Source organism: Triturus cristatus, chromosome 5_2, assembly GCF_964204655.1.
Source record: "Triturus cristatus chromosome 5_2, aTriCri1.1, whole genome shotgun sequence".
Classification (NCBI taxonomy): Eukaryota; Metazoa; Chordata; class Amphibia; order Caudata; family Salamandridae; genus Triturus; species Triturus cristatus.
Window position 1 is genome coordinate 133,635,483 of NC_140588.1, and position 27,413 is coordinate 133,662,895.

Sequence of the window (27,413 nt, forward strand, 5' to 3'; positions counted from 1 at the left end):
GTCAAAGCTGGAGCCATCAACCATGCAGCAGTGCGAAATGACCCAGTTTTCCCAACCATCATAATCTCATGCACTATTAAGAATAGAACTGCAGCAATACAATGTACATTGCTTACCTTAATGGTGCCCTTACCTCAAGCTGCGGCTGCACCTGTGATATGCATTTAGAGAGCTCTAGTGCCATTCAACACGAAGTACAAGGCCTGTATTTGCTTTAACAGACCAACCTCAAGGTTAGTCTGTTAAAGCAAATTCAGTCACTGAAACCATAGGAAAAAGAAGAAAGTGGGAGATGTGGTGGTTGAGTGCATGTTTCATAGATGGCCAGTAAACGTGGCTCAAAGTAAGGTAGATACATACTCCCTAGCAAAGCTGCTCCCACTTCAAAGGCCTAACACATGGCAAGTTAATGAGGGAGATTCAACCTCACTACACCAAACAAACGTATCAGTATTAAGTTCTAGACAGACGCACTGAGAACAGAGGGGTTCCAAGCGGGGACTGACAACCTGACGTCTCAAATACTGAAAATGAAATTTGATTGTGCTGAATGGTTTTCGTTTTGCATGAAACACCCTCCACCACACGCTGCTCCATGCACATTGGTAGTACCAGCATCCTGGGTCTGTCCTTGGATGGTATCCCTAGCTCCCTCAGGTAAATGGGATAACCAATACCTTCTTAAATATTAGATTGAACACTATAGGGTAGACTTCATTCACAGTGCTAAGTGTTGTAGATTTTGGTTCCTGTTCCAAACGATTAACAACTTGGAGCAACTTTTGGAAGTGATACATCCTTTGCAGAAATCTAAGTGCCACGATATATCATAAAAGTCATAGAGACTTTACCCTTTGGCTGCTACCGCCTTGAGCCAAGCCCCTGCTCTAGTTCAGAAATGAGGAGGGTAGATGAAAAAGGCATTGATGCCAAAGTTAAAGTTTCTGGGTTAATTGACAAATTATTAGGTTAATGCATTTCGAGACACAAAGAAAGAGAGGAGAGTAAAAGGTTATCAGAACCCCTGATACAGGTCAGATGTGATCTGGAAAAAAGGGCAGAACTAAGCAAATCGTAGTATCTCTTTCCTCCAGCAGTACCTCAATGATAACCATAATCCTGCTACAAGTTCAAATCACAAGCATAGTGGTGTGGGGCCACAAATACATGACTAAAGAGTAAAGCATTCACTATTCAACTAGGATTATGTAGCGAGCATTACAGGATTTTTCAATCTTAGACAAGTTCCTACACAATTTACAGTTGACTCTAAACGGTCCATCATACTTTTACAATACCCTTTTTGAAGAAGCGGGGTATAAGATCAGATGATACTATCAAACAACTACAACACCTCCCTAAATACATGATTATTACAGAGAAACTGCTCGGTGTCCAAGGATAATATCATTTTGACAGTCCTAGGCTCCCTGACTGACAGAAATCAGTGATGATGAGCGACAGAGGGTGATTCATGGATCTAGAACAAGAAACAAACTTTGGTGCAGCAATGCTCAGACTGACCTGTAAGCAGACCAGAACCTATACAGGTAACATTGACGTTTTCTTCAAAGAATACAAATATGTCTGGGGAACCTAATCTATGAGAAAACAGGCCTCGTCAGGAAACAAAAACACTGCCCTCCTACCCACAATTCCACTGCCACTTAAAAAACAAAAACAAAACAAAACCTTTCCTCTATACAATAGACAGCTTTAAACAATACAGAGGTACCGCAATGGACTATGCCCACTGGAGAGCGAGAACAATTAAACAATTGGAGATATCTGTAGCTTAGGAAGTATCTTGATGCAATGTCTCCTGTTTCTCTAATAGCTCAAGCCCCAACTAGATAAGTTAATCAACCTATTTGGCATCTGTAGCTTGTTTGTGACTCAATCGATGCAAAATGGGAAATGAACCGTAAAAGTGCTCAAATTTAGAGAAACAAACAAGAACAGGGGCACACTTGGCTTGCTTTAAGTGGGCTAGAAGCAAGTGCTGTATGCTTTAAACCCAGATCGAGTCATATTGTGACCATGAGCAACAATATCAGCTTGCAAAGATGGAGAACCCAAAGCACAACAGGGTAAAGATCTTTAGTACTAACAGTTCAGTAGACAGGACAGGAAACTATACACATTACTTAATAGTCATGAACTACAAAGGAAAATTGCACACAGGTTCTCTGCCTTTTAGAAAAGAACAAAGACATAGTAGAGTGCAACATGATTCGGAAGGTGTGTTGGGAAGGGATTTCTCGAGGGTAATACCAGATTTTTTTATTCTTATTCAAAACAAAGAGGGTTGGCAGATAAGCCTGAGAAAGCCTGGACTCATTCAAAGATAAAACAGTTAAGTTTTCGCTAGAGTAAAAACAAAAAAACACGTTAGTGGCATTAAGACTGCCATACAACTGATTGTGGACAACCTTCCTGTTCAGGCATTTGTAAGGCTGGCACCGACCACAAGCTGACGACTGACTCATCAAGATTGTTTTCATTTTTAGAAGGCACATTCTTTGGAAGAGAACTTGGATCTAAACATTAACCTCGTTAGTCTTTCTAAGAATTTCGTTGAAAGTAAATTAAGCACAACCTTTTCTTTCCTACTCCAAGCACCAATCACATAGAAGTGTATCTTGTAATAAAGTACTTTGTAGTTAACCTATAGAAAACTGTTTTGCCTCGCTACCATTGCATCTAACTCTACTTCAGCAGGAAGGAAAGAAAGATTTAAAGCAAGTTACTTTTAGATTGGAGCTATTTGCCAATGCGGTCTCCAGGGATCAAATCAGGCACAAACTGTCAGGGTATGACCTTGTGCGCCTGCTTAACGGGCTGTTATTCTGTTTGTATTACTAAAGACTAAATTTCCCAGAATGCCATGGTGGGCGGAGTCACCTGGTATAAGATGAAGAATCACGCATCACGTTGCGTGCGTAATTCGGTTTTCATAGATAGAACCCGCCCGTCCTGAATTAAGGAGCGGAACCTTCTTTCCCCTACGGCTGCCGTTTTGAATTTGCGAGCCATTCCTTGTTCCGTGACAGACTCGCGGTCCTCTTCCGCACCGGAGTCTGTCGTTTCCAGTTTTCAAGCGCCGACAGAGGTGTTCCTGAGAGTGTGGCATCAAGGCTTCTGCAGCGCTGTTCCAGGCAAGACTGTGTCGAGGCTTCATGGGCTTTTGAAGCAACAGTGTTACCAAGGCGTGTGAAGCGCTGTGTTGGAATGGAACGCGCTCACGTTCTGAACAATTGACTGTGGGAGTCTTTGTCAGTACTGTCTTTTGTTACCTTTACTGAGGCCTTTATATATCTAGAAGGAGAGTTGTTACAGGTCCCTATCGCATTTAGTGGATTAGGAGATTCTGCATTTAAGCTAATGAAGCAATTGGCTTGATACTATGTTCAGAGACAACCTGTTTTATTGGGTACTATCGAGACTGGAAAGCTGTACCTTCCCTGGGATCTGATACCTTTTCTCTTCCTTCTTTGCTGGGGGCAATTCTTGTTTTGGCTCATTTATGTTATAAAATAAGGAATGGAACAACCAGGGTATGTATGAGTAATGGGAGTGGTTTGATAAGACAAGAGGGAGTGGTGAATGCGGAATAACCTGTGTGTTTTGTGTTGTGTATCTTCCTTCTGTGCGAGACGAATCGCGCCGGAAGTAGTAAGATTTGAGGAACACCAAGATTGGTGGAGCTTGTGTTACAGGTACTACTTCCCTTCTAGTGAGACCTTTATGAGAGTAGCTGTGATTACAGTCATGCTTTAATTGATGTGTTTTTTGGTTACAGGTTTCCCCTTCCCAGCTGTTCCCGCCCTAATTCTCTTCCCTCACTTGATCGCCCCAAAACTCTGTAACTCAAATGGTGGAGTTGGGGATGTCGAGAGGTGGACCCCTTTGAGCATCATTCGGATCCTGAGGAGTTCTCGTGGTTTTGAAACAAAAGGCCGAGGACAGCCTTGACGAAGGTGTGACTACAGGTCCCCGCCTCCCCGTCAAGACCATTACGCACTAGTACGGCGTCATTAATATATGTAATGACGTTACAGGTTACTTTATTACAAATCGTATGTATGTTATGTGAATCACACATCGCATGCCATTGATTGTGTTCCTATTAAGGGGCTGTAAGGAGTGGTACTAATAGGAACTGGTTTCCTATAGTTCATGACGAAGAGCCAATAGGGGGAAAGGCTCGAAACAGGTTGACTGATTTGAAGAAATTGACTAATTGTAGACTACTTCAACCACAACCCCCTGATTTTAAATATACCGACTAGAGGAAGGAATAAACGTAAGGGTCCTACTAATGAGGTATTTTTAATCCTGTTTATCACTCACTTCCCACTCTCCTCACCTATACTGTCTTTATCATAGAAATATTTTCCAAGTGCTTCCGTGTATTCGCCTGGTCGTAGCATGCTTCGATCCACAGCGGATCGTGACGAACCCCAATGATGAAACATGCCACCAAGGGGATCCCTGGTGGTTGAGGGTTTTCTAAGAATAACAACGTTTTTTAACCGCTACATCTCAGTGGAGAATATTCTTTGACGCTCTACCCCTGCTGGGTTTCGCAATTGTTTTAGTACAATCAGATTTTGGAAACAAAATAATTATCTGTGCCTTCTCTTAATACTGTCCCCCTGCATCTGTATGTTCCGTTTTGAAATATGACTTCCTGTCAAGACAAAACACACTGTAAAGCAGGGGTGGGGCTAAAATTTCGATTGCTTCCAAAAGGGTCAACAGAAAGGTGTTTTACAGCATAATTCATATTTGTTGTAGATCGCCACATTCAATAACTAAATTGACTGCCTTGCTTACATAAGACAAACCAGCCCATAAGAATTATGAGACGAATCCCACACAGATTGCACCAGGAGGCTTTTGCAACTATTCCTAAAGTCGAACAGGGATGGAGGTGAAAATACCTGGCGGCTTTTAGTCTGAATTTCAAATCCCTTATGAAATGAACAGTTGTGATATATTAAATCTCCAGGAGACTTGTCTGTTTGAAATGGCCTGCTGCTCCTTCGAGACATCTAGATTCCTCACATTTTGAATATTCCCAACGAGTCAGACTGGATCCAGAAACTTTTCAGTAGTACCCTGGCACGCTTTCATTTGCCCTGGAAATGATGTCCAGGGCCCATGTAGGCGCCAAGAGAGAATTGGTTGTGAGCAGTGTGCAGAGTTCTAGACTTAGGCTAATGGATATAGTCTAATCACAAAATGAGGAGGATGGGTGAGGAATCTGTGGCTAGATATTCTTTACAAGTCTACCAGAAGAAGCACTACTGAAGGTAAGTAACATGCTCTTCTGACTCTTCTAGCTGCACATTCCTCACTTTCTGAACAGATACCAAAGCAGTACCTATTGAAGGCAATCTGTGAATGGATTCAAACCAGAAAGTCTTGCAGCACCAAGCGGGCAAAATGCCCTCCTCGGCAGACCTAACTGTCCAAACAATAGTGCTTCATGAACACATGGAGGGACGTCCACGTAGCAAACCGGCATATGTCTAGGACAGGGTCTTTGTGTGCTAACCCAACGGTAGCAGCTTTGGCCCTGGTAGCTTGAGCATGTAGTCATTCCAGAGGCTAGTTTTTGGACAATGCATAGCATATTGCAATGCAGAGCATGGTCCAGCAGTTGATGATTATCTTCCGCACAGCTTTGTCTTTTTTCACACCAGCAAACCCCACAAAGAGCTTATTGTCCAGCTGGTGTGCTTTGGTACGATCTATGTCGAAGCTCAGCGCTGTCTTGGGGTCCAAATAATGGGTCTCTCCTCATCCTTAGAGGGGTGAGGCAAAGCATATAACACCGATAGAGTGATGGTTTGACCAACGTGGACGGCGTCACAACTTTAGGCAGAAAAGATGTTTGAGTCCGCAGAACAAGTTTGTCTGGGAAGAAGGTGGTATATGGCACATTAAAACAGGGCCTGAAGCTCACTGACACCTGTGCTGGTGATACCGATTAAGAACAGTCTTGAAAGTAAGGAGCTATAAGGGGAGGATGTGAAGCGGTTTGAACAGAGGAAACCTCAAGTTAGTATGGACTAGATTAAGGTTCCACTGGGACATCACAATGGACAAGAGAGAAACGCGTTGAAGCCCTTTCAAAAACTGCATCACAACTGGCGACTTAAGCAAGGAAGGCTGATCGAACAACCATAAAAAGGCAGAAAAAAACCTTTTCTTGTGCCCAAAGCAAAGCCTTGCTGAGCAAAAGATAAAAACAAACAAGAGGGCATCAGATAATTGCATCTGGAGGGGATCAATCTAGTGTGTGTTGCATCAAACCATAAATTTGTCCCAACAGGCATATACATTTTACATCGAGGAACGCCACGCTGCCAAGCTAAAATTAAGTACCTCTGAAGGAAAGTCGAAGGCGTTCAGCAGTCACTGCTAAATCTTCAAGCATGAAGATGGAGATTGCGAAGACTCAGGTGTAGAAACCTGCAATGTTGCTCCAACAGCAGATTCTCCAGGGTGGGCAGTCTGACCAGAGAACATATGCTTAAGGCTAGAAATTCAGGATACCAAACTTACCCTGCCCAATCCACAGCTACTAGGATGAAGTGGGTCGGGCCAATCCTGATTTTGAGAACTCTGGGCAGGAGTGGTATCGGTGTGTGGTAAATAAAATAAATATTACCGGACTGAATTTCATACGGAATCTTAAAATAAAGTAAATAGCTCAAAATAACAAGAGGCAGAATCCGTGGTATAAGAGGTTTTCTAATGGGCTTTATTCCATTCAAAATGGCCGACTCGAGTCGCGGCCCTCAGGTTCCGTCACCACGAGGGTTCAGGAAGTGAAGTACAATAATTTATTAACAGACATGTATTTTTATAATAAGTGCATTACAATGAAACGAATGTAGAAGGCGTAACATTTGATAAGAAAAGTGACAAAATCAGTGACATAATCGAAACTAGGCGTAATAAGGAATAAAAGAAACATGATTGGTTAGAATTATCAGACATAGGTGGATCTATAAGATAATACTTGGCATAGATGCGCGCGCGGCAGCATGACGTGTAATTGACGTGCAACTAGGGGGTGAAGGGGACTTGACATTTAGCTCTACATGTGGAGACGAGAAGTCTGGGGTCAAGTCAACCTAATCCCAAATCATATCTAACATCCTATGTTTAAAGAACTATGTTATCCACAAGGAAGGACTCTCGGACAGAATTTATTCTATACTGACTGTGTACGTGTACAAGCGTCTAAGTGTCTATATGAGATGCGAGGGATAGAAAACTTTCCATGGCAACAGGGCTATGAATCACTTGCAGGAGGACGGAAAGGCTGAGTCCCTTGCTTGTGAGCTAAAGGAAATGTTTACCTAAATCACTGGACAGGAATGCATCGGCTGGAGAGCAAAATAGATAATTCGAAGGTGAAATACAACTTCTTGGCAGACAGGCGAAAACTGGCCGAGGCAGGCACCGTTAGCTGCACAGGGAGTAGGACAAAGTTCATGGATACAGATGCGAGCTCAAGCTGAAGCTGTCAGAGACAGAGAGCAGGGAAAGGCTTCGAGGACAGAATCGGGCCTACTCGCCTGAACTGTAAAAATGGAGTAACTTAGCCATATAAAGTCGGTGGCCTTTCATACTTAGGAATCGAATATCCAGCCCATTGACGGCGGATCTGACAGAGAACATGTTGACGGTAGACACACATATGTTTGCGTCTTAGAAACTGGAACTGGAGGGAACATACATGTACTTGTAACATGTATATAGAACCGTTGGGGTCCAAGATAGGGGACATAACTGATCAGGAAAATCCACATTTCCACATTCCCTCCTTGTCCCCTTCTTGCCCTTCACGAGACATCAATCTTCATCATTCCATTGATTTGCTCATGGAGCATCATTTCTTCTTCCTTCCGGCATTCTGAACGGGACCTGTGATGTGGAATGCATGATGTGGCACACAGACCACAAATCGCTGGTCCACCTTGCAGGCATAAACAACAACTGAAGAGTATAAGAAGGCCAATACCTAGGAAGGATAGAACTCTCCATCCCCAGGCTGATATCACACTCCAAAACCACCCGGACCACGTCCAAGTGCCTGGATTTTCGTGTATCTGGCTTACAATCTTATGAAGGCGTGTTATAGCTTTATATACAGATGGCGAATTTTCTGGTATGAATATGCAGCAGCTGGATCCGATGACCCTGCAAGCTCCGCCCCTATCGGCCAGGATGACGTCAAGGACAAGACGATTCTGGAGAACAACAATTCTCATCACTGATTGTTCCTCTGTCAGATTGCCTAGGGCGGCTATAGTCTCGTTTACTACAGCTTCAAGAGTCTTGGTGAGTCTGCGTATCAGCTTACTATTTGATATTGTACCTATATAGGGAAAGATACCTTTATTGAAATCTACATACTTGTCCCATGCCGTCTCAGTATAATCGACAACTGGGAGATCTCTTTGCTCTCTATTGTGTACTAAATGAACATTTCGATAATAATCAGGGGGAGCTAGGAAAACAGGTGGCAAAAGGAATGCTATGTAACAGGTACCATCCCAATCTAGAGGCAGACGCATATATGCCGTCTGACCACATATAAAGTAAGAATGGCGAGAAGCTCTAAATGAAGATTTACCTTGATCACTATATTCTACTGTAGTAACGCATTGGCTATGGCCCATGTGTATGGAACCAACTTTTCTTACACATAATTCACCCTTAACTGGAAATACTGGCATAGTGGGCAGAATTAGTTCAACTTCGGATTTGACATTCAGAATCATAAGATTAGGCGTAAAATTACCTAATTTATACACTTCATTTTCTAAATCAGTTCCTGTTCTACTGGGGTGACCCTCCTTATTAGGGTGACAGACTTTGAATAAAACTAGATTCAGATTTCCCCATATCCAATGTTGTTGATAAACTGCTGTGTCTGGGTCTATGGAATTTAATAAACTAAACCATGCTCCACAGGAGCCATTGTGTGTGAATGGATGTGGAAAGAAAGGCAGAACTCCTTTGTTATTCTGATAGGGAGGGAGTCGGCCACACACCCAACAATTGGTCGCATTACTAGTCTGATGGGAATGATGTAACATACTAATGAATGTGTTATTGCGCAGCGCAAGTCTATAAGATAATTCATGTGGCGGTAGGTCACTAAAAGAATGTTCATCAGTTATATTGAAAACACGTTTAGAAACAGGATAATACATATGCAACAATATACTTGCAGTAACTATTAAAAAACTCAAGGAAGACAAAATTAATAAAGTCACAATACAGTGGTTACGCAGTAATTTACAATAAGCATGTCGTTTCATTATGATTCTGGACTCTACGTGATTCAGACCTAAGGGGTACATGTCGGGACAGATTCAACCGCTTCACCTTGGAGAGGACTTAAACAATCAAATCGTCCGACAGTTTAGATCTGGACCTGAGTTTCTGTTTATAGAGTTCGGTGCTACTGGCCTCAGCCAAAGGTAGCTTTGAGTCAATGGGGGAAGACACACGGGCAGTACTGTCTGTGTCAGGAGGAAGTCCATGAAATTTTTTGACGTGACTTGAATGAATCCACCCTTTTCGTCCCTCGATCTTCACGGCTGTTCTTGTGGTCAACAGGACCAACTTGGGTGCTTTCCACCTGGGCTCCAATTGACTTTTCCTGTCGAAGTTTCTCACAAAGACAAGATTACCCGGAACAACGTCATGGGGTTTCGCCTCAGTGTTGTCGGGAAAGGCTGCAGCTACCTGTGAACGAGAAGATTGTAGTGCAGACATCAAGGAAGCCAAGTAATCTGTCAGCATATTACAGTCGACATCAGTTATTTTACGTGGTATAGGCGTCCCCCACATATTCGGCGGTCTACCGAAGATCACCTCATACGGGGATAGCCCTGTTCTAGAGTGTGCTACCATTCTCATGTAAAAGAGTGCAACTGGTAATGCTACTATCCAGTCGACACCTTTCTCTCTACATATTTTGGACAGTCTGATTTTCAGTGTCTGGTTATGTCTTTCTACGAGACCTGCTGCCTCGGGGTGTCGGACACAGTGGAATTTCCACTGATATCCCAACAAGAGTGAGACATGTTTCATTAATTCGGATGAGAAAGGCTGGCCGTTATCTGAATATACAACACGTGGTAAACCGTACCGTGGGAAGAATTCTCGAACTAGCTGCTTGGCAGTAGTCGGGGCAGTGTAATCTGATACGGGATACGCCTCTGTCCAACGGGAGAGAGCGCAGACAACTACGAGGACATATTTGAATCCTCGACAACGTTCCATCTGAATATAATCCATCTGGAGGACTTCAAAAGGATGGTCAGGAGGCTGAAATCCACCCTGCTCTACGGGAACACTCTTTCCTGGATTAAACTGACAACATATCATACAGGTACGAACCTTTTGTTTAGCTGCTGCTCGTAAATGTTTGTTGAACCAAATGTGCTGAATGCTGTCTAGCATAGCCTTCTCTCCTAAATGTGCTGGACTGTGAACTGTAGCTATAATGGCTTGAACCATGGAATCAGGGAGAAACCATACAGATTTCTCCTTCGTCATCCATCCTTGATCTGTCTGGATCCCTCCTAGTTCAGTCCACTTCTTTATTTCTTCTGCTGTGGCATGTGTCTGTATGTCAATTACGTCAAGTGCGGGATCCTTAATTGTCATACACTGTGTTGGGGTCTGAACTATTGGCTTTGTCATGTCTAATGTGCGATTCTGAGCAGTCTGTTTAGCTGTTCTGTCAGCTAAATCATTGCCTTGAGAAATGGTATCAGTAACCTTCGTGTGTGCTTTACATTTCATAATCGATATAGCAGTGGGTAGATGTATTGCGTCTAACAAAGCATGAATGAGGGGCCCGTGCTGAATGTGGGCACCATGGGACGTTAGATAACCTCTCTCTCGCCACAGCACGCCGAAGTCGTGTACAACTCCGAATGCATAACGTGAGTCAGTGTATACATTAACTTTCTTATTTGTGGCTTGAATACAGGCTTGCGTTAGAGCAATAAGTTCTGCTGCTTGGGCTGACAGAGTATCTATACAATGTGTCTCAATAACTTCAGTGTCTGTTGTGACTGCATACGCGGCCACTAAATCTCCTGTACTTGCTCTCATGCATGATCCGTCTACATACAACGTCAGGTCTGGATCTAACAATGGAACGTCTGTCAAGTCTTGTCTAGGTTTCGTCTTTATTTCAATGATTTCAACACAATCATGAGCTAGTGGGTCTGTTCCAATTACAGGTAATAGTGTAGCAGGATTCAATGTATTACACCGTCGGATCTCTATGTGTGGTTGAAACAATGTCAGTTCATAACCGGTAAGTCTTGCTATGGTCAAGTGTTGCGTTTGTGTTCGGTTCACAAGAACCTCTACTGCATGTGGTACTTGAACTGTCAATGGGTGTCCTAATACTATGGCATCGCTTTGTCTGATTGCTAAAGCTGTCGCTGCCACTGATTTCAGGCATGCAGGCAAAGCCTGAGCTACGGGATCTAATGTACTGGAAAAATAAGCACATGGCTTGCGTGATCCTGCTTGATCCTGAGTGAGTACTGACAAGGCAGTACCTTCGCGTTCTGTAACAAAGAGTGTAAAAGGTTTGCTATAACATGGTGTTGCTAAAACAGGTGCTTGACATAAAGCTTCTTTTAGGCTGTCAAAAGCTTGTGTATGTTCCTGAGTCCAAGGGAGAACAGTCGATGTGGCTGCCTCCTGTGTGGTTAACTGAATGAGTGGTTTTGCTAGAAATGCGTACTGAGGGATCCACTGCCTACAATATGAAGTGAGGCCTATGAAAGCCCGCACCTCCTTTTGTGTCTGGGGTATTGACATGTTAGCAATTAACTGGATGCGATCTGGTGTAAGCTGCCTTCCCTCCTTGGACAGCGAGTGACCAAGATAAATAACTCGCTGAACACAGAATTGCAGCTTAGAAGGGGACACCTTGTGCCCCTTGTCGGCTAGGAAATGTAAAACTGTCAGAGAAGCTTTTTCACATTCTGGCTCGCTTCTCGCGGTGATCAGCAGATCATCGACATATTGAAGCAGTGCAGTATTGACTGGCATGTGGATACTGTCAAGTTCTCGTTTCAATGCTTGGCTGTAGATGCTGGGGCTTTCTGTAAATCCTTGGGGAGCGCGTGAGAATTTAAAACTGCGCCCATTTAAACTGAATCCGAACAAGTATTGGCTTTCCGGATCTATTGGGACGCTGAAAAAGGCATTCTTGAGATCAATTACAGTAAAAAATGTTGCTTCGGAATCAATTGCTGTCAACAATGATGATATATCAGGGACCACAGGGAATTGTGGTACAATACACTTGTTTAGTTCACGCAAATCAATAACCAATCGGTACACTGGTGGAGCAGTAGGATCAGTTCGTTTAAGAATCGGAATTATCGGTGAATTACATACATTGGAGTCTGTTTCTACAACTACTCCCTGGGCAATTAGCTCATCAATGATTTTCAACAAAGCCACTACAGCATCATGCGGTAACTTGTATTGTCGCATTCGTGGTAGTACCACTCCTGCTTTCAATGTGACTCGATAGGGTGTAATGTTCATGCAGCCAACATCCGTAGGGCCTTGTGCCCATAGATGTACTGGTAAAGTCTGTAGTCGGGGATCCATGTCTCTAGACACATAGTGACCTTTAAAATCACGTAAAAACAACCTTACTCCTTCCGGAGAACAACATATTATGGCTCCTAGTGCTTTCAGAGTCTTAATTCCTAACAGATTTTCTGGGCATGATTTAGTAAGCAATAAATCTGTAGTTCGTGTCAAAGGTCCTAACGTAAGTGGTAGAGGCTGTGATACTTCATTAACAATAGGTTTTCCTGAAAAACCAAGGGAAACATTTTGAGAGCCTGAGAGGGGTGCCCCTGGAACTTCACTACGTTTTATGGTTGTTCGACTTGCCCCTGTATCGAGTAAGAATTTTCTATCTTGACCTAATAATTCACTATGTACATAAGGTCCTTCTTGATCTACCGGAATCTCGATAAGCGGTAAGTCAACTTCCCTCTCTAGGCTGGTTCATGCGTAACGCTGATACTCAGGGTATTCATACTGTGCAGTCTGATACATTTGTCGTGTTGTGGTTTGTGTGGCAGTAGCAGGCAACGGTGGTGCAGCTGGCACAAACTGTATGGGTTGCTGTGAGGCTGGCATAGACTGTTGCTGAACTGGCATGGACTGTCCATGCTGCATAGCTCCTTGTTCATTCTGATCTTGTCTAACTAATCGTGGTCTCTCTTTTGCAATACCTGTAGCTATATTACGTTTCAGGACTTGACAATCATGTACATAATGGCCTAGTTGTTTACAGTAATTGCAGGTTCCCTTTACAGGAACTGCAGAATCACCAGAATGTGCCACACCCTTTTTGTGACCATCTGCTGGTACTGTCTGAGAAACTAGCATTTTCATTTTTGTATCCTTCATGCGTTTATGCTCGTGTTCTTGTTCATCCCTAATTCTATTGTGATGATACTGTAACATTTGTAGCATTTGCGACGGAGTGTTACTTTGCCAGGTACTCTCGAATTTCAATATTCTATTCTTCACTGGAGGCAATGCATTTTCCACTAATTTTGTCACAAATAAATGTGGATATGAATCACTACTTGCTTTTATACCACTATTTATACCAAAACATTTTTCAAATCGAGCATAATAATCGCTTGTGTCTTCATCTTGCTTTTGTTTACAGGCTGTGATTGCACCCCAATCTTCCTTTTTTGTAGTTAATAAACGTGGCAGTACCTGTACTAGTAAACCTGGCAATAGTTTAACTTTATCCCCGAGCCCTGAACCTGCGGCTCGGCCCCTTTCTTCCTCTGCTAATGCTGTCCAGTCTATCTTTTGGTCTCCCACTTCCCACTCTTTTTCTTTCAGTTTTTCATATATGCCAGCAGGCAAAAGCACCTTTAATATCGTCATAATATCAGGAAAGGTGTACTCTCCCATCAGTAACATGTCTTTAATTTCTCGGTGGAAACCCGCTGGGTCTTTGTCATGACTAGGTACTACTTTTTTCATTTCTAATAATTCCATTTTTGATATGGGTGTGTAAACAAATACACGGTGAAACTCATTGTCTTCGCCTTTTATTGGGTGCACTTCCCGTAAAGGATTTTGTCTATCCATGTAGTACGGTGCTCTTTCTCTGGGGGGCAAGGAGAGAGAATCCGGACTTACAAAAAGGACATACTGCTTACGTGACACTAATATCTCTTTAATTAGCTTGTTACTAGAACCTCTCCATCTGTTCGTGAGTAGTTCCGTTAATATATCAGGTAAAGGACCAGGGTCAGCATGTTGGCTCTTATATAATATGAGGAGTTGCTGAATCATATATATTCCAGCTAAACGTTGTTCATCTGTACTGAGGTTAAAAAACGTGTGTGCTACGGTCTCATCACCGTATTTTTCAGGACTGTCAATCCAGTGAACGGCTGATCTGGCTAATTCTTGCTCATCCATGGAATCGAGGAGGTGGTAACCTCTTCGTTCTCGTAGTATTTTATCTGCGGCTTGAAACAAATGTTCAGGAGATTTCAGATTTATTACAGGCGTCGGATACGTTCTGCTATTATTTGGACATACAGAGTGTATGGGATCAGAAAAACATCTAGTATTTTCACAAGATCTTCCTCTGCCTACATAGGCTATGGTCTCTGACTGTCTTGCGGAATTCCCTGATTCGGACACTTCATCTTGCTCAAACTCGTCTGTTCTCAATCTTTCTTCATGAATACGCTCTATTTCTTTACGGATTTTTCGGCACATGGCTATTATACAATTTTGCTTATCGTGTCTCCCTTCTGATATATTCCGACTCCATCTTGTAAGAATAAGCATTGCATTCGGGTCTACCCCCGGACGATCTTGATTTCTGATTACACAGTTTATGAGGAAACGTAACAGTTCCCCTTGTATCTCTACTTTCTGGAATTCCATAGCTCTGTTAATACATCCTGAATCTCGTCCTGTTTGAACAAAATGATATATGTTATCTAGATGCGTAGTCATCCCTGGTAACCTTGCTAAATACTCTGCGGCTCGCCTGATACGTAATGATGCCAGGACCATTTCGTCCTCTTTACCAACCACTGGGTCATATCTACAATTTACAAGGAGTTCCTTAAGCGTACGTTCACTTACGAATTTAGGTGTACGTGAATGCGCTGACTCTTGAAAAACAAGTTTATTTATTCTAGGTGGTGTAAAAGTACTGCTAGCACCTCCCGTGGCCCCATCTGGGGCGTCGGGTGTGAATGGATTCGTTGAACGTGACACAGCAACTATGGGTGTCGATACCCCTGTAGAGTCGACTGCGGAGACAGATGCGGAAACAGATGTGCTTGCCGAAGCTTGTATCGGAACTTGCTGTTGCACGGGGACAGATACCTGATCCTGACGTTGAACCCCTCCGCCAGACGGTCTATGTGGTGTGGCGTTAACATACTCGGGAGCTGCATCGTCTAGATATGAGGAAAGAAAAACATCTTCTGCGGTTCTGGGATGCCCCTTTGGATGTACCTTAATTGGAAATAATGGGGGTGGCAAGTCTTTTGGCATCTCCGTAACAGCCTTAGGCAGTCCTTCGGCTAGAAGGGGATACATACCATTCATAAGAGCATTCCTTTGCCTATTCACTTGTTCTGATTTCACTCGGATACCTTCCTCAATTAATAGATTTTCTTGAACTTTATTTGAACTTTCTTTACTCCTCTCTTCTTGTCTACGTGCTTTTTCTGTTCGTCTATGAGATTCTTTACGCCATAACTCAACAGCGTCTTTCTGTGACTGTCTGACCTTTCTTTTCCATAACTCTTCCTCTACTTTCATGATGCACTCTGCATCCCAGGTTCCCGCTATGGGCCACCTTTGACTTTCCGGTAACCCCTTGGTATAATCTACCCATAGATCAAGAAACAATATGGCATCTAAGCCATGCTTATGGTACATGAAATGCCCTGGGGTGTCCCTAGGAGGAATAGGAACTGCTTCTTCAAGCACCCCTTTTCTGGTAGTAATCTGTCTTAACTTCGAGAAAAGCGGCATATTGATAATTGATCTGATACTTACTCTTGAATTTTCTTAATACGAGAAACACAATAATGAACAGTGAACAATGAACAGTCATTCATACCACAATATGCAAGACATTTTCTAAATACTTTAAACATTAAACATTAAACATTATAACAGTGATCGACAATGATGACAGTCTGCCTAACTAATCACCACGCTGAATTCTTGACAATAACTGAATACTTCGGAATACTTGATATACTGCTAAACAGTACATATACACTGCTAAACAGTGCAGACCGGATTTGTGTACCCAAATCCGTCTTGACCGGCACAACCTATGTGCGCGTCAACACGCCTCCCCGGCGATGGTACTCACCGAGTAGCTCCTTGAAACGGAAGGCCTCAGAGAATGGACAGGACTCGATAACTGCGGACATCGGACCCTCTGGACGTCGGGATTTCGGAAAACCTGGTGGGCCTCTGTATACCTCGGATCTTGCTCTCTCAGCTAGGCTCTGGTCGGGATACTTCGCACTTCTCACCGCCTCGTCTGGGTTGATCGCAGCCTCAGTCGCCCCCGCTTGACCGGAGGGAGCTTACAGGAAATCCTGCTGGTACGCGTTTATGGTCCGTCCAGCTGTGGCAGGAGACCGGGCCTGCAACGCACCGCCGGCGCGTGAGATGAGAAAGTGTCCCTGTTCGGGCGCCATTATGTGGTAAATAAAATAAATATTACCGGACTGAATTTCATACGGAATCTTAAAATAAAGTAAATAGCTCAAAATAACAAGAGGCAGAATCCGTGGTATAAGAGGTTTTCTAATGGGCTTTATTCCATTCAAAATGGCCGACTCGAGTCGCGGCCCTCAGGTTCCGTCACCACGAGGGTTCAGGAAGTGAAGTACAATAATTTATTAACAGACATGTATTTTTATAATAAGTGCATTACAATGAAACGAATGTAGAAGGCGTAACATTTGATAAGAAAAGTGACAAAATCAGTGACATAATCGAAACTAGGCGTAATAAGGAATAAAAGAAACATGATTGGTTAGAATTATCAGACATAGGTGGATCTATAAGATAATACTTGGCATAGATGCGCGCGCGGCAGCATGACGTGTAATTGACGTGCAACTAGGGGGTGAAGGGGACTTGACATTTAGCTCTACATGTGGAGACGAGAAGTCTGGGGTCAAGTCAACCTAATCCCAAATCATATCTAACATCCTATGTTTAAAGAACTATGTTATCCACAAGGAAGGACTCTCGGACAGAATTTATTCTATACTGACTGTGTACGTGTACAAGCGTCTAAGTGTCTATATGAGATGCGAGGGATAGAAAACTTTCCATGGCAACAGGGCTATGAATCACTTGCAGGAGGACGGAAAGGCTGAGTCCCTTGCTTGTGAGCTAAAGGAAATGTTTACCTAAATCACTGGACAGGAATGCATCGGCTGGAGAGCAAAATAGATAATTCGAAGGTGAAATACAACTTCTTGGCAGACAGGCGAAAACTGGCCGAGGCAGGCACCGTTAGCTGCACAGGGAGTAGGACAAAGTTCATGGATACAGATGCGAGCTCAAGCTGAAGCTGTCAGAGACAGAGAGCAGGGAAAGGCTTCGAGGACAGAATCGGGCCTACTCGCCTGAACTGTAAAAATGGAGTAACTTAGCCATATAAAGTCGGTGGCCTTTCATACTTAGGAATCGAATATCCAGCCCATTGACGGCGGATCTGACAGAGAACATGTTGACGGTAGACACACATATGTTTGCGTCTTAGAAACTGGAACTGGAGGGAACATACATGTACTTGTAACATGTATATAGAACCGTTGGGGTCCAAGATAGGGGACATAACTGATCAGGAAAATCCACATTTCCACAGGTGGTAAGGCATAGTTGAGTTAAGAGTTCCACGCAAGGTGGAATGTATCTCTGAGAAAGACACCTTGGAGACTGCAATGCGCGAATGCTGGCATTGCGTGTTCTTGGTTGGGGCAAACGACCTCTTGCCACCTCCATGTGCAACTAACACGTAGGATCCACAAGGTAACGATGGCTTAGTTCATCTGCTCTGGCATTTAACACTGTCAGGTGAAAATTCTTTGGCGGTCCAGCCGCTTCCAGAGGGGCAAGGCCACCTGGCACAGGGTTCGTGGCCTCACCCTGCTCTGTATGTTGCAGTACCACATAGCGGTGGTGTTGTCCTTGAGAACCTGAGCCAACCTACCGCTGAGTGTCAAGCAGATGACCCTCATCTCCAGAAGGTTGATATGGAACCAAGACCATGCCAAAGGGCAAAGGCCAGTGATCTCGACCTCTCTTAAGTGGCCACCCCAGCCCAGAAGAGTCGTATTGGTCACCACTGTCTGTTCTGGAAGCCGAAGGGAGAGGGGTCTGCTGAATGCCAAATCGCGGTCCAGCATCCATCTCTGAAGATCCTCTGCAGTCTCCTCCAAAATCTAAAGACTTCAGATCCTACTGCAGAGTCCTCATATGCCATCAAGCATGTTCAAACAGCAGCATCCGTCAACCACAATGAAATACAGGACAAAGGCAAAAAGATGGGAATGACTGACTGAATGTGCTGAACAAAACTGAACAGCGTCCAGAATGACTCCAATGAAAGGGCGCATCAGAGGATTCAGGTGTGACTTCAGCACGTTGATAATGAACCTCAAAGATGACGGGGCATTTGCCATAGTCTTGAGACAGCTACCAACTGCCATGGACGAGCCCACCTTCAACAGTCATTTGTCGCAATTGAGAAAGACTGGCACCTCAATCTCTGAAGGTGCGCTGCACCTACCGCCATCACTTTCGCGAACTTTCAAAGGGCATTGATGAGACCAAAAGGGAACACAGCAAACTAAAAATGTTCCTGTCCCACAACCAAACGCAGGTAAGGCCAGTGGGCCAGTAGTACCGGGTATATTGAAATAGGCATCCTGCAGGTCTGACGTTGCAATCCTGTTTACAGGGTTGAAGGCAGACCAGGACTGGTTCAATGTAGGCCGTCTGAATTTCTTTCCAGAAGAAGGCATTGAGAAGGCACAGGTCTAAAATAGGCCAGGGGTCTCCCTCTTTTTTGGGCAAAGAGAAATTAGCCGGAATAGCAACCTCAACATACTTCTGGCATAGGCACCCTTTCAATAGCCCTTAAGGCCACAAGGGCTTGCACTTCCAATCACAAAATGGAGAGCTGGTCCTCCGTCAGTCTTTGGGGGACAGTGGAAGGTGCAGTGGGGAAGAACGGAAGAGTAAAGCATAGCGCCAGAGAACATACTGCAGAACCCACCGGTAAAAAGGCAATGCCTGCCAGCTCAGGTAGAATCGGTGTATTTGTTCTCTCAGTGGGTGGCTGTGCTCATTTAAGGTAACCCTAAAGAGGTTTGGCAGGTGGGCTGCATTGGGGTGGGGCAGACTGGGCCGCACATTGAACTTGGCCACAGGGGCGGTGGGCACCACAGCCTTGAATACAAAACTGCTGGGTGTCCTGTGGAGGCTGGACAGGCTGGGGGTATTGAAGCACCACAGCCAAAGCAACAAAAGTAGCAATGGAACTGGGGCGGGTGTCGAGGTGGAAGAGCAAAGGCCCAAAGAGTGTGCAGTAGCCCTACTCTCCTTTAAATGCTTCAAAGCGAAATCAGCCTTGTCCACAAACAGGCAGGTCTCATCAAAGGGCATGTCCATCAGGGAGGACTGGACATCGCTAGAGAGCTCAATCGATCGCAGACAACCATGGCAGCAAATGGCAACCGTAGTGCCATTAGCTCACCCGATGGAATTGGTGGTGCCAAGCCACAACGAATCCTCAACTTGGCCGCATCCCAGCCATCCTGAATCGCCTGACTGAGAAAAGGCGGAAGGTCTTAAGGTACACCAGGGAGAACTTCTGCCACCGTATCCCAATGGGTGTTCGAATACTGGCCCAAAAAGCAGCAGGTGTTAGCAGATCTGAGGGCCAGACTGGTGGATGAAAACATTTGCCAAATGTTTCTACTCATTTATATCCTCTATCGGGGGAGTGGCACAGAAGGTATTAAAATATTAACGACTTGTGGCAGCTGGCACCACCAGGCTGTCAGGAGAAGGGTGCTGTGAAAGAAAAGCAGGGTCGCCTGGAGAATGGCGAGGGCGCATAGCAATTTGTCGATTGACAGGGAGGAGCAGAGCAAGGTTTGGCCCACGCCCCCAATTAGGTATCAGTCAGTGCCTCTTCAAATGGGAGGAGGGGCTCAAAAGAGGTTTGTCACGGTTCAAGGACTTCCCTCAAGACACTGGTCTTAATCTCCATGCTGGGGAGCTGGAGGCCAAAGACTTTAGCCAAAGTACACATCACCCTAGTGTACGAAGCAGATTACTCTGTGGCAGGTCCAAGAGGCGAGAGGAGACACATTTCAGGGGAGGTATCAAGACCACTAGCCTCCTGTAGGTCTTTGTACCAATTATCAACCTGGTAGGGTTGAGCAAACTCATCACCCAGGTTAGTCATTGCCAGAGTCTGTCCTAAAAAGGGAATGTAAAGTATATTGTTCCCTTTTGGGGGCAGCAAATCAAGTGGGGGAAGAGGCACCTTGGCTTGAATCGGATGAGACTTAGACTGAAGCTGGACCAGTGCCGAGTCTGCATCACAGAGAACAATTGGACCTCCTATGCTGGCGTCGATGGAGTAGGCATCTTCAACGAAGAGCCCAGGGCTGGTGAAGGTCATCAGAAAGGCAATATTGTCTGGATCTAGGGCAATTAAAGTGGTGACAAATGTCAATCTTCCTCCTGTGCTGAGTATATAATGAATCTAGTAAGACTTAAAAATCTTTTGACTTACAAACTGTGCAAACCAAGTTTCAGTTAGCAGAGATATTAATTGGATGGAATCTAAAGGCACGCAAAACAGCCATCTTACCACCAGTCAAGCAAGAAGAGACAAGAAACTGACTTTTGTACTTGTCAGCTATTTTTTTCAATTTAAACCTTGTCAATGGGTCAAAAGAATAGATTTATTTGGAGAGACATTTGTGCATTCTAAATGGCCACTTTCAAAACAAAACTCTTGCTCAGCACCTGTTTATTTTAAGGAACACTTTAGGGCAGTTACACTATTTAGCTTTCGATCACAAGGATTTCCCCAGTTGTTAGGACATTCAGGAACTCCAGGGGCATGGAAGCTGCCATTTCCCTTACTGTCCATCTATTTTGCAAACACAATGATAATAGAATGAAAGCACTAGTCATAACATGGTAATGAAAAGGAAAATAAGAGGAAAAAGTATTGGGCTAAAAAGGACTGATCTGGCGGAGCAGAAATCACTAGTGATGGGAAATGTTATTGTTTATTTTTTATCACTATTAAAACACATTTCTGTTACTTGTAAAATAGTGGACAGCATAGAAGAGGACATCCAGGGCACTACTAAGGCCACTGTCCACCACCTGGAGCATCAGGAGAGAGAGGTGACATTAAGGTTATCACCAAGGCCTCTGTCCGGCCTCTGAGATGCATCGGGAGGGATAGATGGATAGAAAACCATGACTTGCACTCCCGTGGCGTGCTAAACAAGTAATGACATTAAAAAACACAACAAGTAGGTCCAAGATGACAGCAGTGGAAGGCTACTTGATAGCCAATCAAAACCAATGCTGCAGGAAATGGACAAACACAGAAAAAGGAGGTCAGCCAATAAAAGCAGAGTACTGAGACTGTCAAGAAAAAACAGCTTTCCACGAACAAGGGTTATTCTGTGGATTATTTTATACAATGCTGTCTGCAACAGACAGCCGAATTGGTCTGTAGAGCGACTGCAAAAAAAAGAGTCACTCAACATGAGTCGTCCTCTTACAAGCTTCATGTCGTTACCTGATAGTTTGAAAAACATTTTCAGCAAATTTCTTCTCTTAAAACCTAAAGAATAGTTAAACCTCTTATCCCTAGACACTCGCTGTATTCTTGCCTATGGACCTTATGTATGTATTTAACTCTGTGTTGTGTGATCCTTTTTGCTAACTTTACCATATCTAAATGTCTTTTGTATTCACTAAAAGCATTTAATTTAGTTGATTGAAATGGGCACATGTGCAATTTAACTTCAGCACTCACAAGATATTACAATTTTTAAGAAACTAAAACAAGGGTGCGCATGTGCATCTTTGTTACTTTCGCTATTTCACTCTTGTCTACCAGCTGTATTCAGGAAGTAAGATCCGCACGTCCCCTCGCATAGATGAAGCATTTGTTTGTACGTTAACTGCACAAGTAAACTGCATTGATAGCTCCTGAAAATCATACAGTCTTGAACTTAACATTAGTAAAAACCTGGAGGGTAGCTTTACAAAGAAATCAGTTGGGGTTACCTGGCTCTTCAGGTAGTTTCTGGAAGTTTCACAAGGAGCACACCGTCAATATTTAACCACATTTATGGAGGCATGCATGAGAGCTTTTAACTGCAAAGTGGCAGACTCATTTTCTACTGGGTGCCCCGTGATTACTATTGAGGAGGCAGAGAAGTACAGTAAATTAGAGCACGTGTTGGAAATCAGTCTTGTGTCTAGCACAGAGTGTTTCCAAGTTAGTCCATGGGTTTGGAATTAGGCTAATGCTACTTTAATACTGTAGCTGATGCGTCAATAAAATTACAATTTTAAATGAGCAACAACCTCGATGAATTTCTGGTTTATATTTTTGTCGGGAGATGAGAAAGAAAGGTTAACCTGTCGTATTGTTCATATCAAATTAAATAGCCTGTTTCAGAAATATAGTATTCGGGTGTTTGGGGGTGGGGGGCTAAAGAGAGGGAGATACAAGGATGATGTAATTTAAAATAATTACCAGGGTCACTGGAATTGTGCGGCAAGGGAGGACCAAATTAAGTGTCAGAGTTTACTAAATTATGCCGCAAGAAAGTGCAAATAATGCAGCATAATGCGGCACATTTTGTGATAGTATCAGTTAATTATTCTGTCATTCTTTTACATGTTAACACTGTCTGGGCAAAGGTTTCACCTTATTAGTACTAGTTTAATACTCAAATACAGCCATATGCAACTAAAATGTGAACAGTCAACCTTTGTAAAGTGCCTTCCACTGCACAGCAACAAGTGTCGCCACATTTTTTGTAACATTTGATCCGCCTAAGGTAGAAACAAAAACATTTTTGTTAAAATCTGCTAATTTTGCAGCAGATGATGGATTATGTGGCAAATGCGACAAATCCATAATGATGAGAAAAAAGCAGTGGCCACATAGTTCCAGAGGCCCTGATAATTACTCAACAGTTAAAATGTTATCTAACCCACACTAATTTACAGTTGATTGGAAATATGTAGGCAGTAAAAATGTAGTGCAGCTCAAAAGCTTTCCCAGATGGAACTTCTCTATCAAAATGGACGCTTGATCCCCACTTACGTCCAATTCTGAGATTAGATCTGCCTCTAAAAAGAATTGCACTGGTCTTTCTTGGGGAAACGGAACTGCAACCTTGAGCATATGATAACCTCTTCCATCCGTTACTCACGAGTACACTGTTTGAGAAATCTAGAAAATGTTATTTTCATCCTGTACCTAGGAACTGTGGCATCAGTGAGCTGTTCCAAGCACACAGTTTGTTGGCTTGCTTTGGAAGAGCCAGCTGTAGCATTAACAGTGGGGAAGTATTTAAAAGGACACACTCAAATGAATGTACATTATTGTAATGAATTGCATTTATCAATTTGAAATGCAAGGCTTTTTTTATTGGTCTAAAATTGTATTTATACTTCACAGTAGTCCAGTAAACAGAATTAAGTAACTCTTCAGTATGGGAAACTACACTGAACACTGCATCGTGTACATTACTGCTCATTCATCCATATGCAGCAGAGGGGGAAAAAAAGCAAACTAGAATTGGCAAAAATAACAAAATTGCCACATGTTTTCTCCCACAAACCTGTATAAATTTGCAGTTAAATTCTTACAAATTAAATCATTTTGGCACAGAGCCCCCACCCCCCCTCCCGACTGATTGCCAAACTGCACATTTGCACCAGTTGGTCCCAATAACTGAACAGTGATTTGACGGGTCCTCGACGCCACAGTTAAGGGAACACCCACCTACTCATCTCTTTGACGGCTGCAGGAAGGGTTTTCAGACCATTACAGGACACGTTGAGTTCCGTCAGCGTTGGGATACTGCAGATTGCTAAAGGAAAGTCTCCCAGGTGGTTACTGGACAGGTTGAGGCTCTTCAGCTTTGTGAACCTGTGGACGACACAAATGCATAAAAAAGTGAGTTTTGGAACGACCACGAGAAATACACATTACAGTGGAGCAGAAACCCGTTTTATAATCCACACTGGTGCAGGAAGCAAAAGTGTCAGGAGAGGTGCGGTGATAAAATGTGTCACCCACACAACGCAGTATTCTTATTATAAATGACAGACAACCAAGAATACAGACTTGTTCCCAACACCACAGTCCTCTTGCCACCGCCACATTACTAACATACAGCACTGCTTGCAGTGAAAGAAAATGTGCCAGCTTGACTATGAAATCTAGATCACCAGACTATACCTGCTAGACCGCCATAATCGTTCATGAGCCCTAAACTCAGCGATCTGACCCAAAAGTAATTACTCTCAGGACTAGGAGTCACATTTGCTTTTTTTCAGAATGGAACAGGACCTTTTCAGTGGGTCAGTGATTCCAGGAGGAAACAGATGGTGCAGGTTTTGCTGTGCCACTTTGGAAACTGGTGCACGTATGCTGCTGGAACGTACATATGCCATTATTGAAGAGAATTAGATCTTGTTCCCAATCATACTGCTGGCCGTGGTGCAGTTCACTGGAAGCAATTTAGTATTTGATAAAAGTAGTACATCAAAAAGAGGCATGGTATTGTTTATAGGGTTGTGCGTAACAGATGGAACTGAAGTGTGCTCTTGATTTGAAAGTTATCTATAAACTGCCTGGTAAATCTTTTTAGAATTTTTTTTTTTTTTTTTGCAGAGTTTGATATAGCGAGAACTTGACCGGAATTGGATATCAGAGCGCTTTACATAGCACCAGTTACATTACATGAGGACACACATTCATTTTTGGTAGGCATAGGGAGATTAAGTGATTTGCCCAGAATCACAGGATGTTCAGTGTCATTGCTGAGACTCGAACCCAGTTCCCTAGGTTCGAGGTCGACCGCCCTAGCCGTTAGGCCAACTCCTCTCTAAATAAGGAGAGCATTTTCATGTGCGCCCACCAACAGCTACCTCAACTCAACGAGCTCACTACTAAGATTGCGGAGGGGGTGGGAGGATAATTACACTTTGGGTGAACAATAGGAAACAAAACCCAGAAAATCAAACAAAATCCTAAATTCTGAACAACTTAAATGGATCCCAGTTCAATTTGAAAAAACATAAAGTCGTACCTCTGTCCAGGTGTGCATGACTGGTCAGCAGCTTGCCTGCTTCCAGTCAAGAATAAAGAGGTCCCTTCCATATTAGCCACTGATCTGCAGTCGCCAATTTTTCTAGTGCCACCAATGGGCACCAGCAAGGCCCCACTTTGTCCTCAAAACTCGTATTGCTCACTTATCACAAGTTTCATAAATTTAGCAAAGCTATTCTGGCTTATCTATTCATCCTTTTTCTTCTTAATGGATTAAGAGAAAGGCAATGAGGTGATCTAATTTTCACTGTATGCTGTGTACTTCTTGTCAATCACCATTACACACTGGTGTCAGTGTTGCATTTATGTCTGCTTCCACTCGCCACGGTGCAGGGGAGGCTGTGGAGGAAGCAGCAGGTTTTCATATTTTGACTGCAGTGAAATATGCACAGTACGCAGAAGTGTAGATTATTTTGATGGACTAGTTCATGTGCGCAAGTGTACTGCCTAAGAAGCATTCTCCAAGTGACTGAGTGGATCAGAGAACAATATTAAGACTGATAAAAACGTACCATTCAAACGCACACATAGAAAAAAAAATACCTTTATAAAGTTCATATTCATTTTAGACATACTGACACCTACAAGACCAGGACAAGAACGGAGAAGCACACTATAGCCCTAGCTCGAAGAGACACACCATAATACATTTGAACAAACATTGGAAAAGCCGATTGGGTGCAATATGCTAACCAAGTAGCGTTTGGACATTACAGCGAGACGCAGGGTGGAACCTTCAGGAGTGGAGAGGTGACTATAGTTGTAAAGTAGACCTTCCCGCAGTCCAATGCACGCACTAAAGTGAAAGCAGAAGCAAACTCTCAAACAGCAAAGCGCATCAGGTGAGAGATAAATACTCTCATAGGCTGAACCAAGACAGGATTGGCAAAAGGTTTTGAGCCAATGGCTGAAAGGGGCAGACTCAAATCCCTGTCTGTGTGTACTGTTAGCAACAGGTATGTTTGACAGGTGAACGGTCAAAACCCAGACCTAAAAAGAGGGCTTGAATAACACTTAGGCAAAAAAAAAAGTCTAGCGCATAGAAATGACTTGAGGGCAAAAATCCAGTAAAATGCCACCAATTAGACTGATTTTTTTTGTGATGCCAATAGGCAGTGTAGAGGATGAAGCTTTAAATTAAAGAATGAAGAGCAAGGCGAAAAAAGACTTTAGCCAAAGTACACAAATTGCAAATTCACTGAAAAAACCATAGGTTTCACACAAGTTATAGTTAGCGGACATTTTACTGATAAAAAACCATTGAAATTCCCCCGTTATAGTTAGTGCAGGCAACTATAACTCACGCGACCGCAATCCTCTGCTGATGCTAATACTGTATTTAGACACTTATTTACCCATGTCTTCTTCCATAAATTTTTAGCTATACATATATTACAAATATTTTTTTTTCATAAAGACACATATGTCATCAGCAGAAGATTGCGGTCGCGTGAGTTATAGTTGCCTGCACTAACTATAACGGGGGAATTTCAATGGTTTTTTTATCAGTAAAATGTCCGCTAACTATAACTTGTGTGAAACCTATGGTTTTTTCAGTGAATTTGCAAGGTTTTATAAATGCTAATTCCTAACTATAACGTGTGTGAAACCTATGGTTTTTTCAGTGAATTTGTACAGTTTTTTAAATGCTAAGTTACTTTACGCCGTTCGTGGCGTTTGCGCCCACTTTACGCAGTTCGTTCCGTGCGCGCACGGTGCGCTTCGCGCACCGTGCGCCCACTTTACGCAGTTAGTGCCGTGCACGCACGGTGAGCACGCGGTGCGCTACGCGCACCGCGTGCCCACGTTACGCTAGATGGGCCATGTACGCACGATGCGCTTCGCGCATCGTGCGCACACGGAGGCCGTATTGGGCGCATCGTTG

The 27,413-nt window shown here is 43.4% G+C and overlaps 1 protein-coding gene across 1 annotated transcript in view; it reads right to left on the bottom strand.

Annotated features, from left to right (window-relative positions):
- PHLPP1 (PH domain and leucine rich repeat protein phosphatase 1) overlaps nucleotides 1-27,413 on the bottom strand; it is a 520,000-nt gene that overhangs the window by 171,203 nt on the left and 321,384 nt on the right. The window contains exon 5 of the mRNA XM_085606901.1: nucleotides 24,197-24,343. Coding sequence (XP_085463027.1) covers nucleotides 24,197-24,343 — 147 coding nt within the window. The remainder of the gene's footprint in view (nucleotides 1-24,196; nucleotides 24,344-27,413) is intronic.